We start from the raw sequence: 21,015 nt of genomic DNA, 5'->3' as shown, positions 1-21,015 counted from the left end.
CAAACATCCCCAGCCTTCAGAAGCCGTAGGGATGATCAAACACTAGAAACACGAGACACCTGACATTTGGCCTCAGAGGCTCTGCAGCACGTTCCAGTCAGGGGTCTTGTTCTTGGCATGAATACAGTGCGCAGTCACAGACCCTTATGATCCCATTCAGTTACTGGCGTCTCTGTGGCTCATGCGTGGACGAACACGCACTTTAGTGGGAAAGACCATTTTAACGTTAACGATCTAACAAAAGTAAGGGGTGTATGATAGTGCTTTGTTAATTGATCTCCAGAAACTCTTAAGAAAGGAAGAAGGAAAAAAACCTGTCAGAAATCACCAGTTGCTCGAATCTGTTTTAAGAGGAAACAAGTCTAATCAGGTACGACGCCCGAACAAGGGGTTACTGGAGGAGACTCCATTTAATGAATTATTTACGGTTTCTCTTCCCCACTATTCACAACAAGATGTTTATAAATCTCTCTCTCATAAAGTGCCCAAAGGTATGCTACGCGCGAGGGCGTGCAGTTAGAATCTATCGTTCTCATTAGCAGAAGACACTGCTCGTCTCGCGAGGGCGCCAGCTCTTAACTACATGCCGCCGCGGGCTGGGACGCCAAATCCGACAAACAAGACTGTGTGGAGAACTCCTTAAACTGGGTCTCCAGCGTGAGCTCGGAGCTGAGAGGGGGCGATGCATTGCGCGGTGGGGACGTGCTGTCGTAGAGCGCAAAGCAAACTGCCCAAAGGGAACTCAGACTAGTAAAGAGATGTTCTTTTTCTCTGTCGAAAACGTTCACCGGTGTATTAAAAAGTCTTAAAATGAACAGTTAAGAATGAGTTTTTCAACTGATATTTGGTTAGGATAACCTATATGTAATAGTGTGGAGACGCACACCTAATTTACTCCACTACAAAATGAAAATGACAGTCATATGAGATGGCAGCCAAGCCCCTGTGGGGTACAAGTTTACGGCTGTGCTACCGCAAGACGGACTGATCTGCAGTACCTCGATAGGGCCACAGGGTGGCAGCAGCTACTCTATGTTGTCAAAAGATTTGTGAAGAATATTCGCAGTCATGTATGTACACGTCATTTACATTGTAAAATGTATTTGTATTAATTAGCCCACTAGATGTAACATAGCTACCAAGATCATACAAGCCACATTCTTAATGAGCTTAATTATACATAAGTAACAGTTATCTGTGTCCATATAAACAGACATATTCTTTAACTGTCTAAGCATCAGAATGCCACTTATTGCTACTGAAATCTTGGTTTTAATCATTAATCATTTGCTCTCTGAAATCTTGGTTTTAATCATTAATCATTTGCTCTCGTAATATTATAAGTTTAAATGATGAAACAATGGATTAATAATGTTAAGGCAAATTAAAAAGGCAGTGAGCTTCTTATGCATGTGGCTTAGAACAAAAGCACCTATCACATATAATTTATCAGACAGCCATCACGCATGATTTAGCTATCAGACAGCCATCACGCATGATTTAAGTATCAGACAGCCATCACACATGATTTAGCTATCAGACAGCCATCACGCATGATTTAGCTATCAGACAGCCATCACGCATGATTTAAGTATCAGACAGCCATCACGCATGATTTAAGTATCAGACATCCATCACGCATGATTTAAGTATCAGACAGCCATCACGCATGATTTAGCTATCAGACAGCCATCACGCATGATTTAAGTATCAGACAGCCATCACGCATGATTTAGCTATCAGACAGCCATCACGCATGATTTAGCTATCAGACAGCCATCACGCATGATTTAGCTATCAGACAGCCATCATGCATGATTTAAGTATCAGACAGCCATCACGCATGATTTAAGTATCAGACAGCCATCACACATGATTTAGCTATCAGACAGCCATCATGCATGATTTAAGTATCAGACAGCCATCACGCATGATTTAAGTATCAGACAAAGTGGTAATTAAAGTTACTACAACCATTATCCAGAGGCTATTCTAATGAAACCGATTCAAACCTGAGTGGAATCACGGCTCACTGGCAGAGTGACAAGGAAGACAGGAGAGATGGAAAGAGAGAAGGTGTGCAGGTTAGCATAGACAGACACAGAGAGATGGAAAGAGAGAAGGTGTGCAGGTTAGCATAGACAGACACAGAGAGATGGAAAGAGAGAAGGTGTGCAGGTTAGCATAGACAGACACAGAGAGATGGAAAGAGAGAAGGTGTGCAGGTTAGCATAGACAGACACAGAGAGATGGAAAGAGAGAAGGTGTGCAGGTTAGCATAGACAGACACAGAGAGATGGAAAGAGAGAAGGTGTGCAGGTTAGCATAGACAGACACAGAGAGATGGAAAGAGAGAAGGTGTGCAGGTTAGCATAGACAGACAGAGAGATGGAAAGAGAGAAGGTGTGCAGGTTAGCATAGACAGACACAGAGAGATGGAAAGAGAGAAGGTGTGCAGGTTAGCATAGACAGACACAGAGAGATGGAAAGAGAGAAGGTGTGCAGGTTAGCATAGACAGACACAGAGATGGAAAGAGAGAAGGTGTGCAGGTTAGCATAGACAGACACAGAGAGATGGAAAGACGGAGAGAAACGGACAGAATGAGAGACAGTCGTGTGGGCCCACAATGTCCCCCAGAGAATCATCCCTGTGGGAGGTTCCAAAGCACCCAAGCCCATTCCTCATCTCAGTAGGCCAGCGCGGGAGACAGAGTCGGCATCCTATTGGTCCTCTGGAGGAGGGGGCATGGCCCAACAAGACACAGGCCAGGTGCCGAGCAGGCCAGGATGGATGTGGCTCTTTCACAGGGCCCAATGAATTCTGGGAGTTCAAAGAATTGCTTTTGGAACAAAGAAGTCCGGAGGAGGTAATTGGGCAGGAGACGTCGGTGAAAGTGCCCCAGGGTGTGTGGGCGGGGCAGATGGAGGTAGGGAGAGCAGAGGGGAAGAAAGAAAAGAGAAGCGAGAGAGGCAGAGATAGAGAGACAAAGAGAGTGATAAAGAGAGACGGATGGAGAAAGGTAGTGAGACAGAGTGTAAGGTGCCACACAATATGAACTCAGCAGACATAATGGCCTCTAAAGAACAACCTGTTGGCAGACAACGGCTCTGTGCCCAAGAGACAGACAGAGAACATGTCGGCAGGCGTAGACCATCACACAGACACACCCCAACCTCCAGTAGAGGATGAACAATATTGATCTAATTCTGAACAGATTCACAAACATAGCAGCTTGCCTCAGCAGCTCCCCGTCACGCTAACCTTAGGAAGCAGGTGTCAGACAGTCCTGGGCAACAGAGATCCTTCAGTTTCAGTTCAGCCTCAGTCAACTAGTCTGAAGGAACAGTTGACTGATAAGCCTTGAATCTTTTTCACAAACCTGAACATCAAACACGCATCGCCAGTAACAAGAAGGCCAGCGAAACCAACCAATGATAGCAAATGATTCCGGAATATCAGTCGAACAGCAGACACTTTCAGATGACATCTCCCGTACAACTAGAGTTGGTCCCTGCGTGCTCAGGATGAACCTCTGCAGACGCCTCTCTGGACGAGAGGGTGTGGCTAAAAATGACCGCGTCGCATGTGGGCGGAGCTGCCCCAGCTGCCTTCCCGCAGGCTGTGGACACGCACCCGTCAGCTGGCGTCGTGAATAAACTCACACTCGTGCAGCAGATCTTGGGTCCTGGCACACAGGATAGGCAAGCTCATGCGTTTCAGCGGCAAAGGGAAAACGCAAACATGGACTAGAATGACGAACCACAGCTAATTATGGCTTTGCGTCTCACTTGTTTCGAGGCAGGAAACCATCAAACGTGCAGTTTTAAACATTCAGAAGGAGGATCCAGCTCCCCCAGCATGTCGTGTGCTGACTGGTAGCGCTCTCCGTCACTATCCTGTCATTTGTCACACTAAAACCGCACGTGTGCTGTGCTCTCGTGAGCCAGATTTTCAGAGATCTCTATTGTATGCAACAGGAGATGAGGAGCGATAAGGTAATATATCAGACTACGCTACATGAAGCGAAGTTTCTCTGGTTTGAGATATGAGAATAATTCGATATAAAGTGTGTGTGTATATATATATATATATATATATATATATATATATATATATATATATATATATATATATATATATATATATAATCAGCAAAAAAAGGCGAAATCGAAGCAGTGACATTCCTGTGGCTTCTTCCGCTGGGAATACAGCTTAGGCCCTTCACACTCTGCCTTTACTCCATCACGATATGACCAGAAAATGTCATCAGCTGGAAACCCAACAACCTATCAGCCAGTTAGAGAGTGAGGACGATATAGACAAAGACACAGTCTAGTAGCCCCGAGCAGTATTGATAGGGGCACACGCATGCACTCTCTCGCCCTCTCTCATATCTTTTTCATTCACACACACACACACCACACAGCCTCAGGCCCTGCAGCTGCTTGAATGAGCCTGCAAGGCCAAGGCATTGCGAGCGCAGAAAGCCCCCCAGGCAGACCTCATCACGATCTACAGACATGATGCCCAATTACTCCTTGTTCCCAGAGGGCAGCTTCCTACAGACTCTACCATGCCTTTGCCTAGCGGTCAGTTTAACTAACTACACAATTACAATTATTACAAATACCCGGACCGGATTAGATTTAAGGATCTGGATTAACTATCAGGACCCTTAAACATCTCCAACACCACTGATGCCCAACCGTTCGATGAAAACACAGTCTCACGTCAGTAATAAACACCATGAAACTATGATCTGAGGTACAAGCATACAGATTAGTGTATGCATCATGAGTTTAGTTGGGCACCACATGAGGGCAGTAAAGGACTAGTAAGAGTAAAAAACCGCACAGAAAAATGCCTCACAGTCAGGATGTTGAAGGGGCGTGGCAAAACATTACTCCGCCCACTCTGTAAACTTCCCTTTTCTGCCTGGTGGGGAGCGCGCAGGTATACCAAGATTCGGACACTAAGAGGTTTTATATATAAACATTAATTAGCAACAAGGAGAGCTTTTGACTGAGTGTTTTTACTTAGTGTATGACTGAGACACGGACGTCATTGACACGGATAAAAAACGATTCAACCAGAAAACACAATAATGCCAATGTGCAAAAGTCTTAGGAATCCCAACAAATTACAATTTATCTTAACAATATCCGTTAATTTACACTACATACCATATAAATAAAATACTGTTACAATAAAACTGGTGCAATAAACACGCAGAGAATAGACAAGTTGGTTTGTCGTTTTTCTGTGGAAAATACGGGTAGACGCTGTCTCGTGACAAACCGCCAGTCATGTCCTTTTGGAATCGCAGAAAACGTCACAATGAAGCAAGGCCTCAAGTGCAGGACGGACAGGACACGGCCCGCCGTCCTCATTACTCGTACTGTATGTGATCGCTTGCAAACAGGTGGGGCAACATCTGCAACTTTCTAAATGCCCACTAGGTGGCATCAGAGCGGACTCAAAGCGCGTTTACGCCAGTACGTTTGCTACAGCAATGGTGGCTACTTTAGTAACGATTTGCGAGCCATTGTGGTTAGGCTTTAAAAGACTGAAAGATGGCTGTAACATTTCACTTTGAAGTCACCGTTATTTTCACGTCATTGTAACAGCGCACAAAGTGGCTTTAATAAAAGTCTGAAGTCACGATCATATTTAAAGCTTTAAGCTCCCCGTGGAGTCCTGATCTATGACTCCTGTAGTCTTTCAGGAATAACGGCATCCACCCAGGGCAAAATAGAGGGACCATGGCTGGCTGTACTTAAAACACAGGACTCCGTCTGTCACATTTAAAACACAGGACCCCGTCCCTGCTACATTTAATACACAGGACACCATCTCCGTCATTTTAGAGGGTGCTGGAGATGTGATCTTAAGATAAATCAAGGAGTAACTGAACAAATGAGATTTAAAGTATTTAAACAGCTTCTCTCTCTCTCTCTCTCTCTCTCTCTCTCTCTCTCTCTCTCTCTCTCTCTCTCTCTCGCTCTCTCTCTCTCTCTCTGAGTGAGTGTGTGTGTGTGTGTGTGTGTGTGTGTGCGCGCGCGCGCGCGCGCGCGCGCCTATAAGCCTTAATTAAAGTCGCCGTTTAACAGCTGGAACAAAACTCTAGCCTTTCACTTTGCAGGGTGAAAAATGGAAAATCTAAATGTCATCACGCTCGCTCTCACCGCCAACACAGAACTGCGCTTGACAAAGCGGCTGCTGTCTGAGACTGCTGCGCCGTAATACATGAGTTCTAGGGATCTCGAGTATTTCGTTTTACAAATATAACTCACATTATAACAGTTTATAAATGCATAGCAAAGGTGTAAAACGCGTTAGACGATCTGTGATTTCAGACATTGTAGGTGAAAATAATAGGTGAAAATGAAACCTAGCAAATTTACTGAGCTCTGACACGACACTTGAGTGGGAACCTTACAGGTACTATTCTCACGAGGTCATGTATATATATATATATATATATATATATATATATATATATATATATATATATATATATATATATATATATTTATTTTATATATATATATATATATATATATATATATTTATTTTTTATATATATATATATATATATATATATATATATATATATATATATATATATATATATATATATATATATAATGCACGTGCCAATGCTACATTTCAGGGATTATTTATCCTGTTTATTTATTTATAACGCACTACAGTGGTAGTAATGTGAAGCAGGTCTTTTTCGCATAATTCGTACCACTAGCCACATCTCCGTGCGCTCCTCTGGCCTTTTGGCGCCCCCTAGCGTCCACCGCGCGGTTTGAAGTGTGCTGCTGTAGTTTACAAACGGGTGGCATGAACTCAATCGGACAGCACGAGACCCGCATGAACAGCGCTGTAAGAGAGTAAAACGGGTATCACGTGGCCGGGATATATAGAGAGCTCACAGCTACCAAAAACGTATTAGGCACAGGCCTACAAGCCAAAATAAATGCACAATTCTCAAGTAGGCAATTGTGCCGTTGCAATTAAGCTAAATTGTTAGCCAAGCCTACTTAGAAGATATCACCATATTTTACCTCCCTGTAAAAGGCTGCTGGGAAAAGAAGAGGGCAGTTTAGATAGTTCTTAAACCCCGCTGCCTCGTTCCTTCTTAACGAGCAATTGACTACTTTTAAATTCATTTAAATGCGCATTATTTCAGTAGCGTTCGTGCAAATTTGAACAGATTCGCTTATTTCCTGGTCGTTGTTCTCAGATGTGCTTTGTTAGACTGCACGACGCGGAGAGCAGGTTGCATCATCAAGACGCACGTTTGCCGGGCTACCTCACCTTCTCACCTCGTGACTTTAACCAGTGGGCCTCGCGACCACGTCGCCTTTAAAGCTGCTAACCACTTCAATTTATAACGTTGTTGTTGGAATAAACAGTTTGCGGAATAATGAATGTTTACATGCCCTGGGGACCAATCACAAGTAAGCCTCGCTTCCAATGAAGTTAGCCTACTTTGAACCTTTGCAGGATCTTAACAGGAGTTCAAATATTGAAGAAAAAGCAAGTCGGCTGAGCTTTTGTTTTTGCTGAGTAAAACCATGTCACAGTGGTCCCGCGTACACTTAAACAGCAGGATTTCCTAAAGCATGCGTTTTGCGGCATATATCATGAAACAAACCTTTATCATCAATACGTGTAATTCCAGGTAGCCTCCTACCTCGAGATGCACCTCGAGCTTTACACGTTTTAAAGTCTCTCTCTCTCTCTCCCTACCCCCCCCCCCCTTTTTTTTTAAAAAAATCTCTTTGGTGCTGCAGAGTGTTACCTGCGCGCGCAAGAAAGCGGTCAATACTCGTGCGCGCGGCAGGCACCGGCGGATCTCTGGCCTGACCTAGATCTTCCTCTGCTCCTCACTACAGACACGCCGCTAAAATCCATAAATTACGGAAATTAACTGATGGGGCCCGCGGCTACTTTGTAAGCTATTTAAATCTTTAAATTTACAACATCTTCCGCATACTGGTGTAATTGAACTAACTCCGGGGTTGTTGCTCTAATGAAGAACAGAACATGCGGCTTTCGCCTTCGGTTTGTACTCCTGAAGACAACAAATTTGAGCCCGGCGGGTGAATTCAGCTTTGCCGTGCTGGGGAGAAAGCGTGACAACACGTGCAATCCTGAAGCGCACGCGGTGTTGGCGGGGCATCAATTGGCCATGTTCGTTTCTTCTCCAGCCCGTCAGGTGCGAAGCGTGAAGCTACACACTTCTTTCATGCGTTCTTTCAATGCGTCGTTTTCCTGTGCGTTCAAGCCATACCGTCGCCAAAAGTCGAGTTTTTTTTCCTCCTCAGGTTTGTTTGTGTGTGTGTGTGATTCTAAACTCAGAATAAATTTCGTTTTGCGTTGATTGTACATCGTTTTTTACCTTCCTCAATTGGGATTTGGATTTTTTCCCGGACTGTTCCACATCTCTCACACTGGTTGGCGCCAGACGCCAAGAAGCACAGCGCGAGAACGCGACAGACTGCATGTGAGATACAGTAATTGCGGGTCTCAATGCTACATCAATTATTCACGGTTATTTACACGCAAATAAACAAACATCCAAATAAATAAATAATAAGCTACCCAAATGCTAGTACCTGTATGAACAAACGCTACTCAGTTTGGCGCAGACACAGACAAATGTCTTCATTCCTATGTGTGCTTCTTCCCCCCTGTTGCAGTGGAATTAATATTTTGTGGTAGAATGTGTTTTAATTTGAAACATTTTCTATCTTTGGGGGTAAAAACGCTTCTCACGGAGCTTGCAGAATGCTTGCCTGTTTGCAGACATCTCCATCTAGCCGCGTGCTATAATTGAAATGGCGCGTTTCGCCTCAGGCGGGTTGTGAGGGCGCTTTTTGCAATAGCAGAATGCATGTCGATAGACGTCATTTGGTTTTAATGGTCTACAGGAAATTTGGCGTTGCAGTGCGAGACATTAGGAAACGGGAAGAGAGAACAGGGAAAATCGCCGCATGAACACTATTCAAGGATATATCTACATATCCTTGTTTTTTCTTTTATAGCCACTTTATCAAGTTCTGCGGTCTCTGTATTAGCGCGTGGAAGTGGGGAGGGAAAGGCAAGCGCGCCCTGATTTACTTATTTAGGGAATGAAAATGTATGCCTTGCTAAAAACGCCTGGGGAAATATTACATCAGACGAAATGACAATGATTAAAATCTGCTTTTTCAAGTCTAACTCCGTTAAACGACGCGCCACTTGCCTGATGCCGTACGGCATTAAATCTTTAGTCCCTGTAAAGCAGAACTTTAAACCGTTACGGGCGCCCAGCTATTCATACTTTGGCGAAAAATACGAAAGAAAAAAAACAGAACACTAATGATTCAGAATAATCTTTCGGCGAGGAGGGGGAATATCACGTTTTCATCTTAAAAAATGAGCCTGCGCTCGGGCGAGAGTGGGGTTGAGCTAATTGTAGCCTAATCCTTGCCCCAGAGGCGTCTAGGCAGCCTGGAGCAAGAATTCTTTTTTAGCTCTGCTCTGTTATTTAGAGACGGATTATTGGCTTTCTTCTTCTCATAAGCGACCCGGCAGTTTCTTTCTTTTTTTCTTTCTTTTTTTTTTTTTGCCAAAAAAATTAAATTAAATAAAAAATACGGTCAACTGTCTGAAAAACGCTACAGGAGCGGGACGACCGAAAAATAAAGTATTAAGAAATAAGATAGGAAGGGGGAAAGAAGAGATCTCTTCAATGTTCAAGGTAAGAAGGGTCGCGTGCTTCCCGCGCCGCGTTAGTGGAAAGTGCTCGGTCTGAACGAGTCGAGACAACACTAGCTTATAGATCTTTAAAGCCACAGTGACCCTTTTCAATCAATCCATCAGCCGGAGATGCACATGTTTTAATGCAGTTTGAGGATATTTCTGCTCTTGACAGCAAGAATCGGCCAGATCGGCTCGACTCGCTGGTACGCGCGACAAGCCCACTGAATCGCACTAGTTTATAGAAACTTGGAGCGTTTGAAAGGCACATCGACTGAAGACACCGACTGAACCTGTCTGGGATTGCTTTTTGGACTCCTAACCTACAATGTTCGAGACGGTATGATTCGTTTTCATTTCAACGCATCGCAGGGAATATTCATTAGTTCCATAATCGATTATCTTTTCTACGATACACAGAAGCGACATGATGTTGCGCGCCCAGGCTCGGTGTGGCTTACGTCTAAAGCGACAGTGTGCAAAGTGATGCTTTTAATAACGCATCGATTCCCTTGCGATATTCTGAGTTTTCACAGGCTAATCGATTCAATTCTTAAACGATTACCACATTTAAACGGTCGATCATGATATGTGTCTTGGTCGTATATTTAGCCGTATATCAGTGACCAAGACGCCATATTGTAAATCCTTCTGAATTTAGGCTACCCGTCGGGCACCAGCGCCGAACTGTGCGCAGTTAGGCAAAAGTACAGAAATATTTGCTGCGTTGGTGAGCAAAATAAATCCTCATATTTGCCGTTTCGAATGCAGGTCTGAAAGATGTTTTTGAGCCGTTATTGCGAGTTTCACTGGCGCAGGCTGGACTCGCGGACTAGGCTCGTGGGGACCTGTCAGTGGAGCGTGCCTGTCCTAGGTTACCTTATGTCATGCGTCGATTGTAAGTTTTAGAAAAGCCTCTATCAAATCCCAAATCATAGCCGGCAAGTGCTAGATATCTTGAAGATCGTCGGTAATATATATTAAGTGATGTGTATCGAAAGATGCTATCCTAAAAATCGTCTTAAATTACATTACTGGGTTTAGATATTCTTTTCTGGGAGGATGTGGGCTAATCTGGGAGTCGTAAAAGTTGCAGTTTGTTTGGTGTACGTTTGATGTTTTGTCCCTTAACTTTATGTAAACTAGCTTTTGTAGCGCATCTCTGCGCATATAGACTCCTCCCAATGGGGAGAGGGAGAGAGGGAGAGAGAGAGAGAGAGAGAGAGAGAGAGAGAGAGAGAGAGAGAGAGAGAGAGAGAATATTCCCCAATACCCTTTGGCTATATGCAGAGGTGGGATGGCTTCATACGCCAGGAACGTCTTAAGTCCTTTTTGAAGTGCTCCTTTCACTGGGATCTGATATGCATCATCCAGCCTGTGTATTAAATGAGCATAATTCCTCAAGGCTTCGCGCGCAGAGCAGACAGGCAACACCCTGGAACATGCTGCAGGTTTTTTTTCAGCGCGCCAGCCTAAAGCGCATAGCCTGGAGCGCAAAAACTGAGCGGAGTCCTAACAACTGCCTCGTGTTTACCTTTTATGGTAAAAAAAAAAAAAACAGTCGTTGCATGGAAGAACTTGTCGTTGAAATCCTCTTCAGTTTACTACTCACAGTGGAGCTGGTCCCTCGTGACTAAGATCATAGTTTCATTGTGCTGAACCGCAGGGACGCAGAACTTTGGCCCCCGTACGCTTTACCATGTCTGCGTTTGCATAGCTCCGGAGCCCAGATAATTAAACGCTCACAACATACACGGTATGTACGTAGCAAGCAGTCAGTTATGAGCACTGTTCAGAAACACAATATCGGTCAGTTATATGATCTCCGTTTCTCGAATCATTAATCGATCTCTGTCCAGAAGCTTCCCGAAAAGCAAACACAGGCATGCACGTGGAAAGTGCTGTATTACAGTTCACCGTTATGACTATATCGCGAAAACAAATGGGACCCCCCTCCCCTCTTTTTTTTTTGCGTGGCCGTGGGAGGAAAGTGGAGGCGAGGTGTTTTTCTGTCAGTCCGTAGGGAAGCCGGGGAACGGACTTAAACGCAGAGCTACTTGAAACCCGCGCAGGGGGCATCTGGCACGTGTCCAGCCAATCCCTTCACATTGATTTGGCCTCCGTGGGAGAGTCGAGATTTACGAACTAGCAAGCTCGAGAAAACGTAGTCTTCCAGCACAACCCACTGTAACTTCACCTTCACATCTTAGCCACTGGCGGAAACTGTGGAAAAGTAGTCGTGGAGCATGTGCCCGTATACACGCGCAATGAGCCCGCGCCAAAAATTCTCAGATTGGTTGCACGGTGTCTGAACATATCGCATCTCACACATAGCACGACCTTTAATTAGAAACGTGCAGGCTCTGTCTCCCCAGAGGCGAACACCTAGCGTCCGTGTCTCTGCATCGCTAATAAACATGTTTCCATTCTGCCCTCGGGCTCAGTCGGCGAAAAGATGCAAACATACTTAATTAGAGCTGTGGCAATGATTTGTAAGCTAAATATGCGATGGGGAAGATGAAGAAGCGAGCTGATAAGAGCGAGGACCGCCACGCGGCAGACGCTAAAAAGGTGGGAGCTCCTAACGCACCCTGAAGTTGCGTCGCCGTCGAGTTCTCCTATGGCTTTTCCATTTGTCTGCTTCCAGGAAGGTAGAAGCATGTCACGCTTGTCTCTGACCCGGTCTCCGGTTTCTCCACTGGCCGCGCAAGGCATCCCCCTCCCGGCTCAGCTCACCAAAGCGAACGCCCCTGTCCACATCGACGTGGGTGGACACATGTACACGAGCAGCTTGGCTACCCTCACCAAATACCCAGACTCGAGGTAAGACGCCGGTCTGTCCACCTCGTCACGCGTGGCAAGTGGGCGATGCTAATTAGTGCCAAGACAATTTACTCTGCATTGCAACAATTACCCGGCTTTTTTTATTCATCTGTTTTCTACTTTTACATCTTATTCATTTTAGTATATTTGTTCAATTAAGTGTTTTTTTTTCCCAAAGCTTTTGACAAATTGTTACATTTCAAAATAAAAGTTCTCCAATTGACGTTAGTTTTCAAGCATGCTTTTTGCACTGTATTAAAATATTGATATGAGAATATTTTTATATCAAAGCTGAAATGACAATATATAATAATGATAAAAAAAGGTAATCTATTAATTTAAGTTATATATATAAATGCCGTATAAACATTTAAATATGAATTACTCAGTCTAAACAGCGTTGGTAGACTGCCTGTCACAGTTAATATGTGTTAATATGCATTCGCAGCCTGTCATCATACTGTTATCTATAATCTATATCAAAGACCGTGTAAATTATGAAAACCTTTGGTGCAGAACTAAGATCTGAAAGAGACAAAGAGAACTTAAAAGCATCAATTATTTCAGAAAATCTCATGAGGTTTTTACAACCTTAAGAGAGATGTTCTAGAAAACTCAATGACTAGTCTTCAGTTATACCAGATGATTGTTTTGCTTCTGTTTAATTTTCATTTATTCTTTTTCTTATGAGATGATGATTTTCCAGTCGCAGGGTATAGTCCCAGTCTTTATTCACACCAATAGTTACAGATCATAACTTAAAAACCTGTTTCTATGTATGATTAGGTTTGAAGTGTGTATCTGAAGCAGTACCATCAGTTATGTTATTACTTTTAAGTTGAAGTCTCTGATTAACTGTAATGTCAGAACTGAAATACTGTGCCATCAACTTCTGAATTAGCAAAAGAGTAAAACAGCAGCACTGTAATGACCACAAATACCTCCAAATAATTGTTTATTTGAGTTGCATCAGTACAATACTATTTGAGTTAACTGCATCAGTACTTCCTCATCACGGAGTTTGTAGTATATTTCAGAGCAAGACTAAATGCTTTGCATGAGCCAGCAAGGTGGTGAATGATTGATTGATTGATTGATTGGTTCACTTCATTAATGCATCCGTGTGCATGGCAAACATGGGAGGTAGTGTCCCTCCCAATGCCAGGGCCTGCCAGGGCCACCCCTTGCCCTAAGCTTCAAGGCACACTTGGGCACTGCCACCTTGAGCCACCAGTCATGGAGCCCACTGCCTGTAACGCAACCCTAAAACCAACCCTCATTGGCTGCTGCCACTGTCACACTCCGGCCCACAAACGGTTAAAGGAAACGAGCAAGGGGCGACAGCTGAGAAGGAGGTTAAAGGACTTTTAAGTTGACGATGTCTTTTAATAGATTGATCTCTTAATAATGCAGAGCAGCAAGAGAAACTTAGTGCAGTAAGTAATGGGGCAGCATTCGTCTCGCTCCTGGCCGGCCGGGGCAAAGAGACAGGGGTTATGAAACATTGATGGAGGCCGGGGGCGTGGTGGGGCTGACGGCAGCACCCACTCCTGACAAAGATCGGTTACACAGGAAAGATGGGGAAACCTGGAGAGTATCAGTACTAATGAACATGTAGGGAGGGTTCTGCACGCAGGGATTCAGACACTCTCTCACGCCACGCAAGTGTAGGGTACGCCTCACGCCACGCGATGCAGGCCCCGTTCCAAAGATCGCTATTGGTAGGTTGTGATAGAGGATCTGATGGATAAAAAGATAGATTAAAAAATAGATAAATGTGTTTCTGGCTTTGACACTGGACTTCTAAGAGTGTGACAGACAGTGACAAAATGTGGCTTAGCACTGAGATTCATACTGAGGATTTTCTGAACAGTTTTGTAAAAATTATTGCTCATTTGTTAAAAGTTCAGTGATGATATAAAACCATATAACCTATAGAATAGCTTAATGCTGTAGGTGCATTCAGGTGCGTTGAGGTTCAGTGTGTGTGTCCTGTTCGGTACACTTGAGGTACTGAAGTCTCATCAGCATCCCCCCACAGCCTGGGGCGAGATAAAACCAAACAAACAAACAAAAATACAAGGGGATTGAAAATCTTTGCAGAAAACCAAAGCTGAATTTAATGTGTTTTAACTTCAGTCCATATCCTTCCTATCAGGAGTGCTGTAGTAGGATTTGGCTTCTCAAAAACAAACTCCTTGTGGGTGAAGATTACATCCAAATATTATTCAAATAATTCACTTTTCATTGTGATTGAAAAGCAATATAAATATGAGAGTATATTTGTTGTGCAGTTTTCATTTACTCTAAAAAATTAATATCCACAACAGTGGAGGTTTCATTTCAACTTTGAGGGTGACACGGTTCACACCACCCAACCTACTACTATGATGCACAAATAGGAAAGAGCACAGAATTAAAAATTGGAGTGTGTTTTGCAGTTTTCATAAGGGCAGCCGTGTGACTCGTCCCTGACAGCTTGGCGTTCACACACCTGACACTGTTGTCTGCTAGCGCCACCGAGGATCAGCATGCAAGTTGCAGTAGAACAGTCCATGGACGTGTCTGTTCCCAAGAGCCTGTGATTGGCAGTATAACTCACCGTTTGTACCAGCAATGTAGCATAGTGGAAGAGCAGCTGCTGTATAGAGCTGCTGGAAGCCTGTGACCCTCTGCTCACCTCTGAGCAGAGCTAGAGCCCTGACAGGTGGAGCAGGGCTAGAGTCTTGTGGGTGGAGTAGGGCTAGAGTCCTGTCAGGTGCAGCAAGGAAGAGCCCTGACAAGTAGAGCAGAGCTAGAGACCTGACAGGTGGAGCAGGGCTAGAGCTCTGACAGGTGGAGCAGGGCTAGAGCTCTGACAGGTGGAGCAGAGCTAGAGCCCTGACAGGTGGAGCAGAGCTAGAGCCCTGACAGGTGGAGCAGGGCTAGAGCTCTGACAGGTGGAGCAGGGCTAGAGCTCTGACAGGTGGAGCAGAGCTAGAGCCCTGACAGGTGGAGCAGAGCTAGAGCCCTGACAGGTGGAGAGGAGTGATTCGCCGGCTCTTCCCGCCATCCTCCGCACAGATACCCACACAGGCAAGCCTACACACACACACACACACACACACACACACACACACACACACACACACATATAGAGAGAGACAGAGACACACACACACACACACACACACACACACACATATATATATATATATATATATATAGAGAGAGAGAGAGAGAGAGAGAGAGAGAGAGAGAGAGAGAGAGAGAGAGAGAGAGAGACCAAGCGAGAGATCCAGAGATTTAGGGAGATACAAAGAGAGGAGAAAATGCACAGACACATACAAAGAGAGAGAAGGAATACGTAAAAGGGAAAGAGAAAAGCAGGGAGACAGAGGCAAGGGAAAGAAGAGAAAAACAGGCAGCATTTTAATTGCTTTTTAAAAAAGTGGAGATGAAAAACAGAGTTGGCCTGGGGGCGTATGGTGAAATTCTAGCTGGAAGAATCGCAAGAGCATATGAGAAAGGAAGACCTCGGGCGTCACAGGGAGATGAGTATTGGTTTTTTATAAAGCATTTTGCATCGATTTCCAGAGAACGAAAAAAAAAACATGGGACAGGCAGAGAAAGAGAGAGAGAGAGAGAGACAGCGAGTGAGAAAAAGAAGAGAGGAGAGGAGCTGAGAGAGAGAAGTATGGGTGAGGTTTACATATACAAAGAGAGAGGAGGACTATGCATCTTATACTGACAGAGACAAAAAGACACACTAACATCACTGGTGAAAGACTTATTTGTCTCTTTCTGAAGCTTGGAAAAAAGGACACTGTAAGATTGTGATGTATAAGTTCAGATCAAACTCTTTCTTAATGTGTCTCACCAACAGACTGAAGGCCAGGGTCCCTGAGCTCTTACATCATTACCCAGGATACACTGGTAAAGAGGACTTTGCACAGGCAGTGGTATTAAGGGGAGGACTAGGACTAACTCGGTTAAGTAATGCTCTAAGTATTAAGGGGAGGACTAAGACTAACTCTGTTAAGTATTAAGGGCAAGACTAGGACTAACTCTTAAGTAATGCTCTGTTAAGTATTAAGGGGAGGACTAGGACTAACTGTTAAGTATTAAGGGGAAGACTAGGACTAACTTAAGTATTAAGAGGAGGACTAGGACTAACTGTTAAGTATTAAGGAGAGGACTAGGACTAACGTAAGTATTAGGGGGAGGACTAGGACTAACTCTGTTAAGTATTAAGGGCAATACTAGGACTAACTCTGTTAAGTAATGCTCTGTTAAGTATTATGGGGAGGACTAGGACTAACTTAAGTATTAAGGGGAAGACTAGGACTAACTGTTAAGTATTAAGGGGAGGACTAGGACTAACTGCTGAGTATTAAGGAGAGGACTAGGACTAATGTAAGTATTAAGGGAAGGACTAGGACTAACTGTTAAGTAATGCTCTGTTAAGTATTAAGGGGAGGACTAGGGCTAACTCGTATTAAGGGGAGGACTAGGACTAACTCTGTTAAGTATTGCTCTGTTAAGTATTAAGGGGAGGACTAGGACTAACTGTTTAGTATTAAGGGGAAGACTAGGACTAACTTAAGTATTAATGGGAGGACTAGGACTAACTATTAAGTATTAAGGGGAGGACTAGGACTAACTCTGTTAAGTATTAAGCGGAAGACTAGGACTAACTCTGTTAAGTATTAAGGGGAGGACTAGGACTAACTCTGTTAAGTATTAAGGGGAGGACACAGTGAAGATCGGCAGCAGAAGTAGCAGCAGTAGTTCTCAGTTCAGCGGTGCTTTATTGATAAAATAAGATATGATAAGATACACTATTGATAAGATGCACTGATGCCAAAGCCGTTAACAAGAGACACACAGATATAAACATAAGATGAAATAAGATTACAGGATTATTAGCAATCAATAAAGGCAAAGGCTTAACTAATGGCTGACGCATTTATCCAAAGCAGCTTACAGCTTGAGCAATTGAAGGGTCTTGATCAGGGGCCCACAGTGGCAACTTGGCAGTGGTGGGACTTTAACTGGCAACCTTGTGATTACTAGTTGAGTACTTTAACCACTGAGCTACCACTGCCCCACTGGATTACATGAGGCAATACCATTTCTAAATAAATAATAATCAGTAATAATGAATAATAATTAGTTGATTGTCCTCACTGATTGTCCCTCAGGTTGTGTCAGGCTGCTGTGTGTGTGAACAGCTTCTCGACGAATACGTACACCAGTGTCTCGGTGTTACTGCAGAGCTGTCTCTCCCTCACTCTTTCACTCTCTCGCTCTGTTACTCTCACTCTATCACTCTCTCTCCCTCTGTGTGTGTGTGTGTATATATGTGTGTGTGTGCGTGTGTGTGTGTGTGTTGGGGGGAGCTTCTGTGAGCAGCAGTTGTTTTGATAACCGATGTTTGCTTTGACTATGTTTAATCCTTATGTTGCATTTGGTGGGGTTTTATTTGCACTCAAAATATTGCCCTCTCAGCCTGGTAATTTAGAGAGGAGAGAGAGAGAGAGAGAGAGAGAGAGAGAGAGAGAGAGAGAGAGATTGTGATTGAGAGAGAAAGACTCAGAGAGAACAGCATCTTTGAAAATAGGTCACTATTCTCTAGTCTTACATTGTTAGACTTTAGTGACAGAATTGGACAAATACACCTTGTAGTGGGAGTCGTCTTACACTCACCAGGGCTTTAGAGAAAGGCCAGAATGGAAGTTCAGTTCCTTTCGACTCCGAGCTTTGGCGTCTCCTACCGATGTCTCCACGCTCCTCGTTTGTCTCTTCTGTTTGGCCCTGTAACCAGCTTCCACAAGCTCTCCAGAGGGAACAGCCAGAACACATCTTGAAACGCTTTGAGGTCGTGGAGTGTGGTCAGCTGACCTTGGCAGCCTCGGTTATGATTAAAGAAGAGATTACATCGCCATGGCGATAACACCGAGGCCCTCCATTGGCTGGAAAGAGTTCAGAGAGTCTGGGGGTGACACAAAGTTTACTTCATATGCAGTTTATATTAAAGAATGTACAGTAGTAATCTTAACCAGAACGCTGTGTGTTTGAGATATCTGACAGTGTCCTAATAATGATGTCTTCTTTTATTTAAATTTAGTTGTATTGTTTAATGCACAGATAATTCATTAGACTGCAAGTCCAATGTCGATAAAACAAATTATATTGTTTTTCTTTGTTTGTTAGATTTAAAAAATGAGATTTAAAATTCTTCATTTTCAAATATGACATGGAGAAGGAATTCTGTGTATTTTCTGTTTTAATGCATCACTCTTCAGGTTTGAGCTGTTATTGCTGTGGATATATGGATACATTTAATAAGGCAAAACTCTTGAATGAATGTACAGGATGTGTAGTGGGACCAGGACCGCGTTGCTGGGTCTGGACTGTGCGTTTGTCAGGGTTCTGTGGCACAGACTGAAAATCCTCATGATAAGCAAGAAAGCGTCTGAACAATTCAAATATATTTAGTCTTCATCAGCCTGTTTGTTTATCTTTAAATCGATTTTGAAACCTTTTCTAAATTCGACCTTTATCATTCTGAAAAGCCCGTTAAATTGGTAATTTGTTTAATTTATTTAAAATATAACATTGTAATTTATCTCACATTCTCAATATAGTGTGTGTGTGTGTGTGTGTGTGTGTGTGTGTGTGTGTGTGTGTGTGTAAACAAATTATTTAAGTTTTGTTTTGCTGGCGCAAGCTGTTGTCTGATGTGCAATAAGTGTTTCAAGCCTCTTACCTGTGAGTACAGTACATATGAAGCACAGAGTTGTGTGAGCTGTCCAATAAAAACACAGATACATAACATGGGAGTTTGGGGAGAAGAAAGGAGAGAAAGTGGATGGGGAGAAAGAAAAGGAGCGACATCATAGAGGAATGGCGAGATGAAGAAGGTGCCCCGTGGTGTCTTAAGGCGAGATGAAGACACAGGCCACGAACGCTTACAGATTACCGCAATTTCCATCTGGGAGGATGATGAGGCCCTATAGCCAACATCACCCCCCCCCCCCCTCTCTCTCTCTGCTGGCACCCCCTCTCGTTTTCATTTTCATCCCACTTGAAAAGGGTCAAACCTGGACTTGCTCTGCGCCAACAGGTGCCTTATTACCCCACGGTCTGTCAATAATTAATAGCGCTTTCCTCTGCTGCTGCGGAGTAACAGAGCGAGAACCGCTTCATGTACGAAACGGGCTACATAAGAACGAGGTAGTATATAGAGAGAGCAAACGTCTGTTAGCCACGTTCAGAAACAGCTCTCAATCAGTCAATCAATCAATAAACAATTAGAATTGGTACCACATTCATTCTCACTGGAGCTAATACTGTTCTGAACATGTTAAAGAGAGCATTATACACGGGTGTGAGGGTGTGCGCACATTATTTCTTGCACAAAGTAGTGGTCATGGGCTTTAGGCGGTCACATCAGTGCTGGAAACAGAATGGCCTCGCGGCGAGACCTTTCCGAATCACTAGTGACGCTTTTCTTTGGCTCGCGTATTTACGCGTGACTCGTGTAATTGGCATCTTATTAGCGCAGGCATAACCGCGCGCATCTGCCCGCCAGAGAACGCAACATTGTTTTTACTCTCAGCATTTTGTTTTTAAGAGGCGAGGTTTTACTTCAAATGGGATCCTTAGCTCCAGAAACGCGCCTTCAACCCGGAGTGTTATTACGGCTATGGCTCGTAACAGAAAAAAGAAAAACCCAAATGGTGACTGTGTCACGCGTTTGAAAGAGGACGCCCTCACTCCAGTAACGGTGTGCGCGCGTTCTGATTTGCAGGATCAGCCGTCTCTTTAACGGGACCGAGCCCATAGTGCTGGACAGTCTGAAACAGCACTACTTCATCGACAGGGACGGCGAGATCTTCCGCTATATTCTGAGCTTCCTGAGAACCTGCAAACTTCTCCTGCCCGACGACTTTAAGGTAAGGAGCGACAGCGCGACCGCCTCGCGCGCAGCCCCGGGGAGACTCACGCGGACGAGCGGCCGCGCCGTTATGCGAGTGCACGTGTGCAAGCGGAAATGGTGCTGTATCAGTATTGCAAATTGTATTTTCTCAGGTGGCTTTGTGAAATAGCACATTTTCTGAATAAGCTCAAATTCTCCGACTTGAGCAGAGATGTTTAAAAAAAGAACAGTGACAAAACCACACTTCAGTACAGAAGAGTAAAACCTAAAAATGTAGTTCTCATTATCAGTGGTGAGAAAGTGGTGTATCCTTAAAGTAAAATCCTACTGCACGCCGTAGTCTTGATCTCAACTCTCAGCTCCAACTCTTCTGGTGCTCTCTCTCTCTCTCTCTCTCTCTCTCTCTCTCTCTCTCTCTCTCTCGCTCTCTCTCTCTCTCTCTCTCTCTCTCTCTCTCTCTCTCTGTTAATTCAGTTCAACTCAATTGTGCTGTATTGGCATGACAAAT

General features: G+C 44.0%; 1 protein-coding gene across 2 annotated transcripts in view; it reads left to right on the top strand.

The window, feature by feature from the left end:
- Window positions 1-9,497: 9,497 nt before the first annotated feature.
- LOC113584185 (BTB/POZ domain-containing protein kctd15) overlaps window positions 9,498-21,015 on the top strand; it is a 28,268-nt gene continuing 16,750 nt past the window's right edge. Inside the window, exons 1-3 of one of the 2 annotated variants that reach the window (XM_027020962.2) lie at window positions 9,498-9,761; window positions 12,408-12,583; window positions 20,379-20,523. In XM_027020962.2, coding sequence (XP_026876763.1) covers window positions 9,753-9,761; window positions 12,408-12,583; window positions 20,379-20,523 — 330 coding nt within the window. In that variant the 5' untranslated portion in view covers window positions 9,498-9,752. Of the gene's footprint in view, window positions 9,762-9,803; window positions 10,101-12,407; window positions 12,584-20,378; window positions 20,524-21,015 lie in introns of those variants that run through there. The other variant, XM_027020954.2, reaches the window with a different exon arrangement.

Source organism: Electrophorus electricus, chromosome 4 (assembly GCF_013358815.1).
Source record: "Electrophorus electricus isolate fEleEle1 chromosome 4, fEleEle1.pri, whole genome shotgun sequence".
Lineage (NCBI taxonomy): Eukaryota > Metazoa > Chordata > Actinopteri > Gymnotiformes > Gymnotidae > Electrophorus > Electrophorus electricus.
The sequence above is the reverse complement of the archived record's forward strand: the minus strand, read 5'-3'. Positions and strand labels throughout refer to the sequence as shown.